Raw genomic sequence first — 18,523 nt, forward strand, 5'->3', positions numbered from 1 at the left:
AATTATATATACATCCTCCCTCCCTCGGCTTTTTCTCTCATTTCTGTCATTCCCCTACATTTTTGTTCTCTTTCTCGCAAAAATAGGTACATTTTCCAGTTTTGCAGACTGTTTTATACTCAGGAAAAAAAAGTGGCTTCATCTTCAAAGACTACTAAAGAATAAAACAAAAGTGTTGCAAACTGTCAAAACCAACATCTATATATCCTTAGGTACACAAAAATGCTGGAGAAACTCAGCGGGTGCAGCAGCATCTATGGAGCGAAGGAAGTAGGTGACGTTTCGGGGCGAAACCCTTCCTCAGTCTAAAGAAGGGTTTCGGCCCGAAACGTCACCTATTTCCTTCGCTCCATAGATGCTGCTGCACCCGCTGAGTTTCTCCAGCATTTATGTGTACCTTCGATCTTCCAGCATCTGCAGTTCCTTCTTGAACACATCTATATATCCTTTATTTTCAATTTGTCATTGCATGGATTAGTTTGTGTGACACATTTGACCTTAGGCTCTTGTTTGTTGTGATGTTGCTGTCAATGTCAGTGAATCCTCAGCATTTGGGCACAAAATTAGGCTTCTCTTGGCTGATACATCTCAAAAGGACCCTAGATGTCGTCAAAACCATGACATTGGGATTCACTGCATACAAATGACTTGATTTGCAGATATCTGATTTTATGAAAATTCACCCATAAGCTTTTAAACTATTTTCAAGCTAGTAATCACAAAATGATTCATTGTATTCATTAATGCCTGGACAGTATATATTCCATTAGTTTAATTATGGGTCATGTTAGGGTAATTATTCAATGAAATTAAAGATTGTAGTTAAGTATATGTAGTGATAGGACATGGGTCAATATAGAAAACACATTTCTATCTTATGGAAAAATGAGCTTACAGGCAGTTCTCTGAAATGGAATCCTAATGGGCCTGTCCCACTTAGGCGATTTTTCAGTGGACTGCCGGCGACTGTTAAGTTGCCAGCAGCACGCACGCGCACACGCGCACGCACACACACACACGCACACACACACACACACACACACACACAGTGCAAAGCCAAGGTGAAACAGACACACACCGCGATGAACAGGAAGGTTGGCGCTGTAATTAAGGCGGCTAAAGCACAGTGTACAGTGAGTCCTTTAAAAGAGGGGGGAGAAGGAGTGGAAACAACTTATATGAAGCCAGAGATACACGGCTGTGAAGGTCGGCGGACATTTAACATTACCGGTTGGTTATCCTTGGTTCTGAAAATTACTGCTTACCTTTTTATTTCCCCAATGAGCCAATGAAATTCACCGGTCAGCACCGGCTACAACCTACGAGAACCTCCGAGAACCTTTGACCTCCTGGCAACCCATTAAGACCCCCTGGCGACCTACCCACGGCACGAGAATTCTCTCTACTCTCAATGACGGCTTCATTCTAGTCGCTGCTAATCTTTCAACATGTTGAAAAATTCACGGCGACCATAATGAGGCTGCGACTAGTTCCCAGAATGCAGGAAGTCCTCACGACCTTGAGGGCAACTCCCTGGCAACTACCCGCGAACATGTGGTGACTGCATAATCTCCTGCAGTCGCCTAAAAAGTCGCCGAAGTGGGACAGGCCCATTATGTAACTCTGTATCAGTTAAGTGGTATTTTCAATAACATTCCTAAACAAATTTGCGATGTTTTATCTGTGGGAGATTCTCATCAGCAAATGCACAGTATAAGAGTCCCAAAGGTTAGTCACAGCATATTTTAATTAGAACTGCTGAAGCATACCTTTTTGATGTGTGTGTGTGTGTGTAGTGATGTGTGAAAGTGTTCTGCAATCCTGGAAGCATTAACTTTAGGGGTAGCTGAACGTTTAGTTTAGTTTAGAGATACAACGCGGAAACAGGCCCTTTCGGCCCACTGGGTCCGCGCCGACCTGCGATCCCTGCATATTAACACTATCCTATACCCACCAGAGACAATTTTTTTACATTTACCAAACCAATTAACCTACATACCTGAGGTACACAAAATTGCTGGGGAAACTCAGCGGGTGCAGCAGCATCTATGGAGCGAAGGAAATAGGCGACGTTTCGGGCCGAAACCCTTCCTCAGACTAAGAAGGGTTTCGGCCCGAAACGTCGCCTATTTCCTTTGCTCCATAGATGCTGCTGCACCCGCTGAGTTTCCCCAGCAATTTTGTGTACCTTCGATATTCCAGCATCTGCAGTTCCCTTTTGAACAACCTACATACCTGTACGTCTTTGGAGTGTGGGAGGAAACCAAAGATCTCGGAGAAAACCCACTCAGGTCACGAGGAGAACGTAAAAACTCCGTACAGACAGCACCCGTAGCCAGGATCGAACCCGGGGTGTCCGGCGCTGCGTCCACTGTAAGGCAACAACTCTACCGCTGTGCCACCGTGCCGTTCTTTGGGAACTGCAGGAGCTGAGCATTACATGAAGCAAAATAACATCTAATGTGTTTCATGTTTTAACATTGAGCTTTTTTAGTTTAGAATTTCTCTTAACGTCAGACAGCGCCCTTTGCTCAAGTGGGTTATAAATTATAAATGTCAAAGAGTTTAGATGATATCAACCATAAGACTGAGACTTATCTGTCACATGCAAGTTAATTGAATGCCAGCATTGCATTCCATCAAATGTTTAACTCTACGATTTAAATGGAGAGTAAAATAGGACCAAGGTCAAATATCAATATTGCATGTGGCTCTGTCAAGTTTCTGTCCAGTGGATTCAATTAAAATTGGCCTCTTAATTTCTGAATCTTCCATAAATCTCCCATTGCCACTTCTGATTTTTCTTTGGAACAACTACAATTTTTTTGTGATTATTCATGTGGATTGGCAATCTGTGTTTTAATAAAGCGCTGCAAAATTATCAATAAACAACATTTCCGTGAGATTGGAAGAGCTTTATTTCTTTTAATTAGTAAGTGTTAATTTCCCCCCCCCCCCCCCAAAAAAGGGGGGGGGGGGTCAAAAATTTGACCTATTAAGAAATATAAGAGAAGAAGCTCTTATTAGGCAGAATGTTATTGTATGGGGATATTACTATCTCTCTAATTCAGTCCAGTTCCTTGAGGAGATAACAAAGAAGATTGACGTAGGACAGTGGACATTTGTGTGCATGGGCTTTTGACAATGTCCTACTTGGTGGGCTGTTTCAGAAGGTTAAAGCATATGGGATCAAAGGCAAGCTGACAAATTGGATTCACTCTGTGACCAGTGATGTACCACAGGGATCAGTGCTGGGCCCTCTGTTGGTGCTAACTCAATGGCTTCTGTGCCACATGAATTTTCTGATTGTAATCTGCCAGTTTCTCATTTCTACCCTGACCCTCCCCTGCATCTGGTCTGTAGCTGAATCCTCTGGAATCTGGCTTCCTTTTTCTCAAACCTTACCGGTTTTGTGATGCAATGCACAGTCAGGAAAGATATAACCACTTGTGTTCCTCTGATTGAACCATTTCAGTTACATCCGCTCCTCAAGACATGTCTAAACTGTCCTTATTTTCTAAAACTGTCTACTCCTTTTACAAAAAACTGACTACTCCTCCCAACAATCAAGAAATCAACTTTTATCTCTCATCTCACAATTCCTACTTCACTGTATATTAAAAATATAACTCTGGGATGCTGCTAATTATTTTTATCTATCAGCTAATCTTTGCACCTTCCTTCATTACTACTTCCTTCGTTGTATGGTGACTATTTACTTATCTGTCTCTATTTGTTATCAGTTTTTAAAGGTTCCCTATAAATGCAAGTTTCTATTCAGATTTGTCTTTTCCCCTCGTCTTCTCATACCTCTGTACTTATGCTCTTCTTCTGATAACCATTTCTATTCAACCTGATCAGATGGTGGTTGAACGGCATGAGAGCAAAGTTGAAAGCTCACCATCATTCAGTCTCTAAATGCTGCTACTGCATACATTTGGGTTACAAGTATAATCTATACACGTGGCCTGTAGTCAGAAAGAAAAGCCTCTGCCAATTTCCAATGAAATATGAGTGGGTTAGCAGGCCTTCCTGAAAACGTACCTGAAATATTAAGGACCACAGGGGAATCTTATGCTAATAAGGTCATAAGGAATAGTAGAATTAGGCCATTCGGCCTATCAAGTCTGCTCCGCCATTCAAGCATGGCAGATTTATCTCTCCCTCCTAACCCCATAATCATGCACAAAGCTTTACATGTGACCCCCCATTGTTTTATATAAGTCGGTGACATACAACATTTCAATCTTTATAAACCTGACCATCGTGCAACATCTAATGGGCAAAGTCTTGGCTTCCATGGTAGCAGAAGCCACCCAACCTCAGCCTGCTGCCTTGATAGCTGCAGTGAGATTAAAGGGAGTGGAGGAGCCCGGTGTGATAAATGGAGCATGGGAATCAACAAGCAGTAATCCAGATGCTAAACCATTAAGATTTCCAACAAGCAACTTCCAGATTTACTGCAGAGCTGGTTTAAACTAACACACTGTACTAGCATTTTCACTGTACTTGGATGGCTGTGATACAGCTGCTCAGTGATATTGGTTCCACAGAGTGTGAATCTGATGGCCTTTTCACGATCACCAGTAGTTTTGCTGTTGCTTGTCAGCCAGTCAGCGCAGTAAAAGCTAATGTCACTGGGCTAATTTTTCAGGCATAGACATTTCTGTCACTAATATTACTTTACTTTTGGGTCATAAAGCAAAGGAAAAATAAAGGTGTGCTTTTGCACTAGATCTTGCTGAAAGTTTAAATCCCCAATTTTTCCATATTTGCATTATTTAAAATTAAATTCTCAACTAATTTAGAAGCCCTACCGTTGACAGCCACACCATGTGATTGAATTTCCAAAAGTCATGTGGAGTGCTTTGTTTTATTTTGGCCTTTGCGAGGGTGATGGGATAATTCCATTGCTCAAAAATTACATTCTAAAATCGAATGACATCCTTCGCAAGCTATATATGTCAAACCTCGTTGATACCTGGTTTTGTGGCTTGTCCTTTATTTGACTTTGTGTTAAGGTAGTTAAATTAATAGAAATCTCTTCTAATAAGTTAAAATTATTTTATTACAATTTTATCGAGCATTTTGTTGATATAATTGATATAATGCACAAATCTCTGCTACTATTTGAAGAGAAGAGAGTCAAGTGTTTTGTTGCCATATGTCCCAAAACGGAACAATGAAATCCTTACTTGCAGCAGCACAACACATATGCAAATCATAGGGCTCTGTAAACACCACAATAAACAACGAAAAATAAGTTCTGTGTATAAAAAACAACTAATAATCATGCAAAGCCAAAAACAATGCCTCCCAGTCTATGTAGTTCTGAGCTTAGTTGGAGGTTGTCGTGTTTAATAGCCTAAAATACTGATTTTGACCCCGTACATGCCACATTCTATCAGACTAAATATGGGGCAGTGATGTTTCTATTGATTATCTGCTGCTACCACTTCTCAGCTTCGAAATTAGTATTCATCCTTGTTTATTTGGAAGGAGCTGCAAAAATAGCAAGGGCTCAGTCTTCAGGCCATGGTTATCAATCATCAGGTAGCTGAGCAGTGCCACCACTGACAAAGTCAGCAAGTTCTGAAGATGCAGCGGCTTTACCAGGTCTGACCTTACATCATCGGTATCGCTTTCATAGAATAATTTAATCCATGATCTTTCAAAGTGGGTGCAACACAATTCTTGCAGAGATTATGTTGCGTCATCGGGTCAACTGTCCCTTTCATTGCATGGTACTGTCACTGTGTTAAATGAGATAGAATCGGAATTGACCAAGTAACTCAAAATCGAGCATCTCCAATGCACTTTGGGCCATCAGCATCAGAGTTGTATTGCCTCACTCTACCATTAATATTGAGCCAGGGTACCAACCCTCGAACAAAAACTAGAAGAGCATGTGTATTGAAAAAAAAAAAGACATGCCGTCCTGAGTCTGTACCATATCAACTAAATGCATTATAACAACTGGGCAAAGATCCCAGGATAGCAGCATCCAAATCCACAATCTTTGCAGCCCAAAAAGACACTGGCAGCAGCCATATGGAAATACCGGCACTTGCAGATTCCTCTCCAAGTCAGCACCACCAACCATCTGACTTGGAAATATAATGCTATTTTCTCACTCTTGTCAAAATCCTGCAACCTTCTACTCAGCGCTATTGTGAGAGTACCTTCTCCAGATAGACAAGAGCATTTAAAGAACTTGTCTCACTGCTACCTTTACAAGGGCAATTTGACCTAAGAGTGTTATGATAGTCTTACTGGTGATTTTAAAAAGGGAATTGGACAAGATGTTAAGCTTTTTGCTCAGCGGTGGACTTTGTAATTAATTGGCTTCATTATTCCAAGATCCAACTTGGTACGGTGGCCTGAGTCGTCCCCTCTTCCGCTATATCAGCCTCTAATTTTTTTCACTTTTCTTGGCAAATGTTGAGCCACAGAATATCTATGGCTAGCATATTATTACATTTCCCACTTTTAAAGTTGATGAATATGTTCAAACCTTTCCTCTGATGCAATCACTAGCTCTATTCCAGTGTCATAGTCATAGATTAATACAGCGTGGCAACAGGCCCTTCGGCCCAACTCGCCCACAATGTCGCAGCTATCCTAGTTGCACCCAACCCTCCAAACCTGTCCTATCCATGTACCTGTCCAACTGTTTCTTAAATGATGGGATAGCCCCAGCCTCAACTACCTCCTCTGGAAGCTTGTTCCATATACCCACCACCCTCTGTGAAAAAGCTACCTCTCAGATTCCTTTCTTTGTTTGATTTGATAATACTACCTCAGGCTCACCATCTCAATCTTAGCATTTTGGTTACAAGCTTCATAAGTGCAGGATGTTGTAGCAAGTGTTGGGGTAATGGTACAGGTGTTCTTTGTTAGTTTTTTCATTTTGTTACAATAGTGAAGACACCAGATTTTATTTTAGTATTATTAAATTCTTTACTTTTTAAAAATCAAACTAGCTCTTAAAGTGCAGTTTTTGGAACAGTTAGATTTCAAATGAGGACCATTTGCTCAGTATCGGAGGACTATTTTTCATTCTAAGCACGAGTGAATAAATACTCCATTGATCCTGCATAATTTAGCTATGAATTGGTAAAATAATGTTGCCATAACATTTTAGATTTTGCATGTCAACAAAACCAGTTGTCAATTTGACTATAGATAAGTTGGAACACATGTTTGCAAACATTTTTTTGCTTGTTGTTTTTATGAACTAATTCAGTGAAATGTCTATGAATTTATTAACCTAACCACTGCTGAGGTGCAAATTGCTGCTGTTTACATACCTGGCACAATTATAACTGATCATTCTCAAGCAAGAATCTTTGATGATCTCAACCTTCTGCTCCTCAGCACAGATGCTAAACTGCAATTTGTGCTAAAATATAGATTACTATCTTAAACAACTATGTATTTTCCATTCAGTTGCTCATGTATCGATTGCCATAATTTGCAGGTGTCATTCTGAAATCTGGAAAGAAGATTGTGTAATTCCTGCCTAAAATTGCAGGCCACGTTCATGCGTACGACACACCTGTTTTGAGTCGCACTCCAAATATGTTCACTCCCCTTCTATGAAACCAGCAAATAGCCCCCTTCCATGAAGGAACTGGTCAGTTTTTAATCACCTTGGATATATTGGGAGTGTGATTGTCTGGCTCACTTACATCGCTAAAGTCAATCTGTCAGGTGATGTGGCAGTCAATAAGTCATGATGGTAGTCTTAATTTGTTTGTTAGTTTAACTTCAATAATAAAGCATAATAGGTCTGTCTTGGACTAATGGTCATAAAGGACTAATGGTCTGTCTTGGAGTCTGGTCAGAGGGGGACACCGTAAAATCAATTGGAGAGTGTGCTTATTACAAATTAGCAACAGGAGTTAGTAATTGGCTTATTTATTGTCCTAAAAAGTTCCTTGTCAACCTGTGGCTCCGATGTGCTATAAATATACCTGCAGCTACAGATCCAATTTCAATAATTTTGTTTTAAAATGTAGCATTTTTCATGTCGCTTACCACAATTTAAAGCTGACCACTTGAACCATTGTTCCATCGTTCATGAAGATTTATCATCTTTTCTGGCCATTAAGGTCACATCACATGGAAGAGTCAAAACCGATTCATCCAAGATTCAGATAAAAACCATCAGGTTAAGTCACGGCCCAAGTCCTAGTCTGAACAACTGATGATGACCTTGCACATTTTTCCAAATTTCAGAAAAAACATTTTGGAAAATTATAACATTTTAAGCAACAACACATTGGAGGGACTTTAATGCATTTTGGAAAGATTTCAAATATTATTTTTAATTTAACATTGGAAAGAGTATAATTTCAATGAATGATTTATTGGAAAGACTTTATAATATGTAATCATTTAAAATATGCTACCTCGATATTATACAGATGTTCTTGATGATTTTCTTTCATTTTGATCATTTTTATGGATAAACGCTCCTTCCTCCTCCTTGTACGTGGTGTAGATTCCTTGGATGAGTTATTTTTTCAAGGGGCAATAAGATGGAAGTTTGCACTTTGTTGAACTGTAAATTAATTTAAATCTCAAAACCCTATGTGCAGCCAGCACAGGCATCCTGAGTATTTGATGGCAACTTTAGCACCTCCGCATTAGACCATGCATGCCTAGAAATCCCAAAGCTGGTGTCAGAATCAAGAAGTAAAGAATCAAAAAATCCCAGTAGTTATGCTGCAATCACTGCCATTAAATTTGGACCACTGTTCATTTTATTCTTCCCTGGCAACAAGCATGTGGGGGAGGCCAAGGGTTAAAATTGGGAAGCGGACTCCCTGCAGTACAAACATATTGAAGATTTTTATAATGGGACTGATGAAACAGTTCAACCAATTGGAAACTTAATTACAACACAATTGAGCTTTTCCATTCTGCCAATACCACTTCATTCATAATTATGCCTTTGTTGAGAAAGTAGATTACGATGATGCAAGATGCTCTAACATTTCTTCTCCTTAGCAGTGAACTCGGATTGATGTCTCTTCATAGAACATAGTCCAACACAGAAACAGGGTCATATGGTCCACAATATCAGTGCCAACATGATGCTCAGACCAACTTTAATCTGCCTGCACATAATCCATATCTCCATTCCCTGCCTATCCCTGTGCCTATCCTTAAATGTCACTATCATATCTGCCTCCCACCACCACTCCCGGCAGGTGTGCCAAGTGTTCACCAGCCTCTGTAAAAAAAAATTGCCCCACACACCCCTGTTAGACTTTGCCCCTCTCATCATAAAACTATGCCCTCTACAATTTGATGTATCCATCCTCAGAAAAAAAGTTCTGTCTACCCTATCTATGCCTCGCATAATTTTATATACATATCGTCTCCCTGCAACCACCAGCATTCCAGAGATAACAATCCAAGTTTGTCCCACCTCTAACTGTCGTTAATACCCTCCAATCCAAGCATCATTCTTGTAAACCACCTCTGCATCCTTTCCAAAGCTACTTCATCCTGTAATGGGGTGACCAAAACTGTTTACAATACTTAAACGGTAGTCTAACCAAAGTTCCAAAAAGCAGCATCATGACTTTCTGACCCTAATACTCAGTGCCCGATGCTACGAAAGTAAGCATACCATATACCTTCTTTACCACGCGATCGACTTGCCAATTTCAGGGAGTTCTGGGCTCGAACCCCAAGATTCCTCTGTACATTGATGCTGCTACGGGTTTTTTGGCATTAATAATATAGTTTAGAGAGAAGATGCAAAGATCTTCAAGAAGGCTCCAGCAATCTCCGCTCTTGCCTCATCAGCCCTCGGGAATTAACCACCTTAATACCCTTTAAGAGCCCAATACATCATCCACCTTCCTATTCTCAAACTACCCTTGGATATTCGTATTCTCCACACTAATCTCACTGCTACGTACAAAGCCATACTGACTGACCGTAACTAACCCATCCTCTTCCAAATGGAAATAAATTCTGCCGCAAAGAATCCTCTCCTACAACTTCTCTATCACTGGTGTGAGGCTCATCAGCCTATACTTACCTTCTTAAACAGAGGAACAACATTAGCTACTCTCCAGTCCTCTTTGACCTCACCTATGGTTAGAGAAGATGGAAAGATCTTCAACAAGGCTGCAGCAAACTCCTATCTTGCCACATCAGCATTGGGAATTTGTCCACCTTAATGCTCTTTAAGAGCCCCAACACATCCTCCTTCCTATCCTGCCGTTGGATGTTGGTATTCTCCGCACTAATCTTACTGCCCTCCGTGTCTATCATCTTGGTGAAAACAGATGCAAAGTACTCATTTCGTAATTCGCCCACGATCCCTGACTCCAAACACAAATTCCCTTCTTTACCCTTTAAGACAAGTATTTCTTCCAAAACATTTGTAATGTCTGCACATTTGCAAATCATGCTGCCTACATTGCTAGTAGAATATTGGTACAGGTGCACAACCTTTTATCCGAAAGCCTTGGGACCAGACACTGTTCGTAATTCAGAATTTGTCGGTCTTCGGAATGGAATTTTTTTAGCGTAGATTTTAATGGCTGGCTCAGTGGTAGAGTGCTCGGCTCATATCCGCAAGGTCGCGAGTTTGCGCCTTGATCCCGGCAGTAAACTCGGTCGCGAGTTTGAGTCTTCAATGTAGTTTTTTCTTGCAGAATAAATGTTTGTATGAAATGCAGTGTAGGAGAGGTGTACTGACTGTGTGGGCAGAACTTTGGAAGTGATTGCCCACCAGTCTAAAAAGCCGCTGTGTCTCCCTGTCCCTGGGATAGCAGGGGGCGATCAAACAGCACAATACCCCCCCTCCCCCTCCAGAGGAATCCGCTCCCCGATGGGCCGCTACGGCGACAAGTGGCAGTTTGCCCACAGCCCGAGCTGCGCCCCCTCATCCGCCACCCCAAGAACAAGACGTACCTTGCACACCATCAGCTTCTGCCCCTACGTGTTCCTCTGGAGTTGGAGCGGGGCTGGGCTGGAATTGCTGCTGGCTGTGGGTCTCTGGGATCTCCGTGCTTGCAGTGGGCCTGGGGGTCGGTGTCCCGTTGGTCCTGACGTCTCCGGCCACCCCCCTGGACTGGAGCTGAGACTGGAAACTGTACCGCCCTTGCCCCCTCCCTCTGCAACAACAAACAACCCCACTCTCCTGCAAGGGCGGTACAGTTCCCGGAGGATGGCAGGTGGCCGGAGACGTCAAGACCAACAGGAACCCGCTCCCCGATGGGCCCCTACGACGCCCCGAGCTGCGCCCCGTCATCCGCAACCCAGGTTCCTCTGTAGTTGGAGCGGGGCTGGGCTGGGCTGCTGTTGGCTGTGGGTCTCTGGGATCTCCTTGCTTGCAGTGGGCCTGGGGGTCGGTGTCCCGATGAGGGGGCGCAGCTCGGGGAGCGGCTTCTGGTGGTCCTGACGTCTCCGGCCAGTTTGCAGTTTTCCTCTGGAGTTGGAACGGGGCTGGGCTGCTGCTGGCTGTGGGTCTCTGGGATCTCCGTACTTGCAGTGGGCCTGGGGGTCGGTGTCCCGTTGGTCCTGACGTCTCCGGTGACTGGCACGGTCCTGCTGCAATCGCCGACTTGAAGACAGTGCAAAGCCCCCGCGCCGGTGCAGAGGGGAGGGAAGGGGTCACACACATGGCCGGGAGGCAGAGGGGTGTAGGTGGGGTGAAATTGAAGCGAGCGACAATCTGCTGCTGCCTGCCCCGCTGAGTTAAAAAGTTCCCACGCAAGACTCACGAAACACTGTGTATCGTGAGTCTACCGTGGGAACTTTTTAACTCAGCGGGCAGGCAGCAGCATATTGTCAATTATTAACCCTCCCGCGCAATATACCCTCACCTTCTCTTTTATGAATGGGGATTTAGTTCCCCTTTCTTCGAGGACCGACCGGAGGTTCCGCTGTCACCTCTGCGGGCCGCCCTCGGTGAACGTTTTCAAGGACCTTTCTTCAAGGACCGAAAAAATGGCCGCTATTCGGAGGTTTTCGTTATTTGGATCTTCGGATAAAAGGTTGTGCACCTGTACTGAATTAACAATTGGTTTGTGATCCTCATTTGTGAAACTTTAGAATTTTCAGATACGTAATCCTACATTTTGATTCTACCAATTTAACTTTAACCTGGTTGATACTTATTTGACATGAACCAGAAACCAAGAAAGGTTGCAAGGAGGATGCAAAGGGTTCGAGCAACTTAGGCAAATTGAATCTATGAGCACATGCATTTGGGTTATAATGTATAAAAATGGATGTTAAGAAGACCAAAAAACAGCGTTATTTAAATGATGCAAATGGGATCTGGATGTCTAATCTGCTTCGTACTCAGACGATGTGAATATATGTGAATATGGTATAGGTTTTATTAGGGTGGTAGATACAGCAGCAACCAGCTGTTTTTAATCATTTTTACAGGAAGATCGACGTGAGTCTCGAATAACACTTCGCCCGCCTAGTTTAGCAACACCGTATTCTCCCGTTCAGAATTGGCAACACCAGCCAGAGAAGCTTATCTTTGAGTCTTGTGGCTATGAAGCGAATGTGAGTATCTCGTTCTGGAGCTAATCTTTTTTAATGTTGTTAAATGAGAAATAAAATGCATACAACTTGTGGGACAATATATGATACATTAGCATTGCCTTTATTTGATCTTTAAATTCCAAAGAAACAGGGAGAGTAATGATTGGAGCACGGGGAAAATTTCCATTAAATGTTGTTATTGTTCACACTGACTGCATTCTTTGATAGGCTGGTCTCTTACCAATATAATTGTTCATGCTGTTCAATCATGTGTTGTCTTTATTTCTTGTGAACAGTCATATTACACACGGAATTAACAGTTTTGTGTTACTGAAGTGCAAGGCAATATTTCCACTTCTGCTTATTGCTTTTTTTTTGTACATGAAGGTGCATAGTTCGTAGTGGATTAAATGTTGATCTTACTTTGGCACTTGGACAAAGGAAGTTACTTTTAGAATTCTCACTGATCTTCAATGGGAGTGGTTTGGAATCTAAAGTACATTCATCTTTAGCTGCCCACTTAGACTGCTTCGCAAAAGGTTGTGGTAAAGTGGTGCAAAACAATCACATCCTAAGCACAACTGCTCTTAGAAGTCTCTAACTTTGCAGAAATTTGCATCACTTTTGGAAGTTGGAATTAATTGCTGGTCAAAAAAAACTGTTTGTTCTTCCTTTTCTTCAAGAATACTCAGCATAATGTACATTTGAAGTGTGAGGCATTTGTTGTATCTAAAGATTCCTACATAAATTTTGAAAGGCATGTGATTTTCCATACATTCCTCATAAAGAGATAGAAAAAGCTTTACTTCTAAGAACGTTTTGTAAGCCAATTCAAAGCAGCTTATGTGTTGGCACCATTATGATAAACTCTTTCTGTACTTGTTGCAGTATTTGGGCTCTATGCTTATTAAAGACTTAAAGGGGACCGAATCAACCCAGGATGCATGTGCGAAGATGAGGGTTTGTATCAGTTCATCACGTACTGACACAATATTTTGGATTAAGCCATGTTTGAATCTTTAATACTCTCCTGTGCTTTTGTTTAGAAATCTACCGAACAAATGAAAAAGATACCAACTATTTTCCTCTCCATCACTTACAAAGGTGTAAAATTCATTGATGCGTTTAACAAGGTATTTATGGAGTTATCAGATCTTGCTACTTTCACTTCAGTCTGTGTATTCTGCCATTCAGTCAATTTGTAGATAATTTAGCCTTGAGAGTTCTCATAGTTCAAATTGTAATTGGCCTTGTACCAATCATGCGTCAACCAGAGCATTGCACTAAGAAATGGTTTGACTGGTAGATTTGCAAAAACAAAAAGTTTGCAGTTATCTTCTAGGTCAGCAGCAAACAGTCACGACCTGAAACGTGGACTGTTCCATTTCCCTGCATAGATGCTGCCTGACCCGCTGAGTTCCTCTAGCACTTTGGCTTTTTTTTTAGCAAGCAGGACTGCTTTCTGAGGGTGGGAACTTCGGGGCATGTTATTTATCATGCTGCTGGTAATGTTTGCCATTATATCACATTTATCCTAACCTCCAAGAGCTAAGTGTGGTGATTTGCAATTTTTTTGTATGTCGCTCCAACATTCATTAATAGTAAAAACCGTGACCGTGAAAATGTTGTTTAAGTAGTGCTTACTACATGGTTTATCATCGGGTTGACTTTGCCCACTGTAGCCAAGACTCTGGAACTACGGCCTCGGCAGATCCATTCCCATAATTGACTTCCGCGGCCAACTTTGTAGTCCGACATCTCGGCCCCCCCAAACTGTGATCTCTTTTGGCCTGTCAAAATGGATAATACGGCAAGGCTCTGGAACCAAGAGATGCCAGAAAATCGGCACTGTATAAAGAAATTGAATAGCAGTAAAGGTCTTGGTACAGGCCAATACAGCACAGTGATAAATCTTGGAGTGAACAAAAACAGAGAACACTGCGGATGCTCGACAGGACAGCAGCATTTGTGGAGAAAGAAACAGTTAACATATAAGATTTATAATTCTTCATCTGATGAAGGATCATTGATCTGAATCATTTTCTATCACCACACATGCTGCATGATCCCTGGAATATCCCCAGCGTTTTCTGTTTTTAATTCAGATTTCCAGCATTTGCCATTTTATGTTTCTCAAAGTTATACGTGACTTGTTCCAACAAAGTGCTGCTCACAGTAGGTATGCTTGTATTTTCACAACTTCGACCCTTCTCATCCACAACTGGTTTGTTTGTTGTGATTTTTTTTTTTCTAGGATAGTGAACGTTTAAATCTATTTAATAATATTTGTTTCATTCACAGAATATCATTGCTGAGCACGAAATCCGCAATATTTCCTGTGCTGCCCAGGATCCTGAAGATCTTTGCACATTTGCTTACATCACTAAAGATCTCCAAACAAATCATCACTATTGCCACGTTTTCAGCACGCTTGATGTAGTACGTCATTATCCTCCTCTAATATTCAAAAGAAATATACAGCTCAAAAGTATTGTGCTTTCTTCTAAGATTCAAACCACTAGTGTTCAATTCTTGAGTAATAACTTGCCTCTGTTGCCAAATGTGACACCTGACCCTCCCCTCCCCACTTTCCCACTGATCGTAAACCCCTCCCTCTGTTCTTAAGGCTAAGCTTTGGTATAAAGGGTTGTTGTTTTTTGATCATAAGTGTCTGAATATGTTAACCAAATCCCACTCAGAAAAGGAAGTTTGGGAAGGGTAATTACTGTAATGTTTAATAAATGTTAATTTATTTTAAAAGCTTATAATTTTGGGCAGCTTTAATGTTTCACCACTCCTCATTTAAAAGCTATCAGATGAGGTATCCGCTCCCAGCTGGCATGACCGCAGCCAAATGTTTTCATACATTATCATCTTGAATGGGAGAAGTTTGGGAGGTGCAGGATAGGAGTGGTTGGTGGTGAGGAAAGGGATATTGCACAATAAAATAGCACTAATGCATGCCCTTGAGAAGATGAACAAAATACTGGGTTAGTATAAAAGGGAAAATATTGAATGGCTTTTTTTCATTTTGTGCAATTCAACCAAGTAGAGCCTGTTCAATCTCGACACTGAGGGCTGTAAAACATAATTCATCTTTTCTTAAACCATACTCTAAGATGGACGCAAGGGTGCTTTCCAGGGCTAAATGCATTGATATGATTATTTTTCATCAACTCTGGGATCTTGGCACCCTCTTTCTACTCTTAGAATGCATTGAACAGTGTGGTGGACTTGATCTTAAAACTAAGCAACACCTTGTGTTGGAGAAAAACCTAGACAGAACTATTCAAATGTTGCATTTCACAGCTGAGACAAAGATCAAGGGATCCGGAGAAAATATTTGAGATTTAGCATGTCTTTCAAACCTGAATTTTAGAACAGGGCCATTGCAACTATGGAAAAGATTTACTGAATTTAGGTTTCTATCCACAATGGTATTTAAAAACGATGACTTTTTTTACCAATTGGATTCTTCATGAAAGCAGAACTGGACTTCAGTATCCAATACTTTTAGCTGTAACAATGGTATCAATTTATATGTATTTTATTGAAGCAGAAATGGTTCATCGTGTTACTTTATTTTAGAAAAGATCAAACATTACCTTAGTTGCAGTGGCATCGGAAAGGTTATGCATGGATTTGACCCGGGTCTTCACACAATAAAACAGAATGGTGTTAATTGTCTGATAACTAAACACGATTAACCACAGAAGACAATATTGAAACATAATAAAAAAGGAAATAGTATTTTATTCATTGTTATCTTTATTCCAGAATTTAACATATGAAATAATCCTTACGCTGGGACAGGCATTTGAAGTTGCCTACCAACTTGCACTGCAAGCTCAGAAACCTACTCAGACGTCCCTTTCCATGGCTGAAGCAGAGTCTGCGGACGTGAGGACATCTAAACCAGTCCCTAAACCACGATCCAGCATGAGAAAATCTGCTGTGAGTTTAATCTGTTCAAAATGCTCCTAAAATGATTTAATGAATTTGAGAAAGCTCTGGTTTGTAACAAGAAAATTGCATTTTTCAGAAAAGTATTATTGTACTTAGCTTCAAGAGAATAATGTTGAACACATGATTTGGCATCATTGTTAACATTATGAGTACATACTGTACAGCAATTTTCTTACAAAATGCATATGAAACTGAAGCGGCATATAAATAACTTTCCATGAGATATGAAATTACAGTAAAATGCATTTGCGGGGAATGTTCAATACTGGCAGGAGGTATCTGAATCAATAAAATGTCCCATTCACATCTGCCAGCAAACTTCTCCTTGATAAACATAAATCTTCACAGAATTATTGAACTAACTTCAATGTTAAAAGAAAACAAACAAGGAATTAGTATCACATTTACCTTCAAGTTTACTTAAATTGTGCTGCAGTTATTGTGTTAGTCTATCAAAATGCATTGGTGAATGGTAGTTGACAGATAAATAAATGGATTCAATTAATAGATTAATGATCTGGTGACCTGGCTGGATGTTATAGTATGCTATAGTTCACTAATGACTGCTGTCGTTTCTTGCCAAATGGACCAGGTGCAGCCACTTAATAGCAGATGCTGTTACTGTCACACGTGCACTACTCACAGGCCTTCGCTTCCACCTCTACCGCTGCATTCGTTCAGCAAAGGAGTCCAGGTTTCTCTCTATATTTATATATCTCTGTTCCTCATGTGCATTTCCATCCATGCATGGCAGCCAGCAGCTTTTTTTAAAAAAAGCACTGAAATTTGTTATTAACGAGAGTTCAGTTTCTAATGTGCACCTTGATAATTCTGGCATGAAAAATAAATTACAGAAAGAACTATTGGGAGACTATGAGATTGGGGTGAACCAAATTAAGATAAAATCTTGAGATTTGAGAGTAAATTTAAATAATAAATATACCTAGAGCATTTTATGTTAAATCAAGAGTACTCTGGAAGAAGGTTTAGAAATAGGCATACAAAAGTGGGAAAATTGTGGAAATTCCTGGGGTAAAAAAAGGCACAAATTATATAATCAACAAAATTACATGGCAGAAGGATGTCACTTCCATGAGGATGGTAGACTTTCATCGCAGCTTCTGGCTAATCTCATTTTGTGCATCTTTTTCATCCTTCCATGTATATTCTTCTTCTTCTAATAATTGTCTAATTTCTTTTTAAGTGATTAATCTTTGAGATGTTTGTATCAAGATTTATTTTCTCAACTATGTCAATTTCCTAACCCATACCCTATCAGTAAATAGACACATTTTTTGTTCTTCGTCTCAAAGTGGATTCAAGTGATTTTTCAAGAAGATTAGACTTTTTCATTTGGTTTGTAAACTTTAAACAAAAGTAGATTTGGGGATTGCTTTGCAGCTGGCATTATGCTCTTCAGCTATTATAAATCTACGATGATTTATGGCTTAGCAAATTTATTTGTTTGAAGTCATTGAAAGAATACCAAGTGGCAGATGGACTCATTAATAGTCTGTTTCTGAATTTTGTTTATATGCAAAGATGCATCATGAGCAATTTGTTTGGATCGAGAAATATGGTTCACTTGAGGTAACACTGCTTCCAGTGTTTATTTGTGTCCATGGCTTTAAGCAGCGGTAGATCATAGGTAGCATTCCCGATATTTCTGCCCATTTTTTAGGGCTCCCCTTAAATAATGTACTTATATATTCTCTTTTGCAGAATCTATATTTGTGTGGTTGACAGAAAATAATAGTAATGATTTTTCTTGCTCTTTAATATGCTTCCTCAATCTTTTTTAATTTGCAAATGCTGACTGATGAAACTTTTGTCACAGATTCATTTGCATTTAAAGTAAGATTTGTAGTCTCGTGCAGAACTGAGAAAAATGCATTTGTTACATAGTCTCCAAGCATCAACTACTTCTCAGCTCAAGGGTGGGATTGTCATAACCTGATAAATTTAGCAATCTGCATATTTCATTCATCGGAAAAAACTTCTGTTCCCTGAGCTTTATTGCACCAAA

At 40.6% G+C, this 18,523-nt stretch overlaps 1 protein-coding gene across 15 annotated transcripts in view; it reads left to right on the forward strand.

Annotated features, from left to right (window-relative positions):
• anks1a (ankyrin repeat and sterile alpha motif domain containing 1A) overlaps positions 1–18,523 on the forward strand; it is a 264,470-nt gene that overhangs the window by 228,659 nt on the left and 17,288 nt on the right. For 11 of the 15 annotated variants that reach the window (XM_033042379.1, XM_033042380.1, XM_033042378.1 and 8 more), the window contains 6 exons: positions 12,427–12,552; positions 13,420–13,491; positions 13,578–13,664; positions 14,833–14,970; positions 16,309–16,485; positions 17,090–17,191. In XM_033042379.1, coding sequence (XP_032898270.1) covers positions 12,427–12,552; positions 13,420–13,491; positions 13,578–13,664; positions 14,833–14,970; positions 16,309–16,485; positions 17,090–17,191 — 702 coding nt within the window. The remainder of the gene's footprint in view (positions 1–12,426; positions 12,553–13,419; positions 13,492–13,577; positions 13,665–14,832; positions 14,971–16,308; positions 16,486–17,089; positions 17,192–18,523) is intronic. The other 4 variants (XM_033042386.1, XM_033042385.1, XM_033042387.1 and 1 more) reach the window with 1 other exon arrangement.

Source organism: Amblyraja radiata, chromosome 24 (assembly GCF_010909765.2).
Source record: "Amblyraja radiata isolate CabotCenter1 chromosome 24, sAmbRad1.1.pri, whole genome shotgun sequence".
NCBI classification, from domain to species: Eukaryota; Metazoa; Chordata; class Chondrichthyes; order Rajiformes; family Rajidae; genus Amblyraja; species Amblyraja radiata.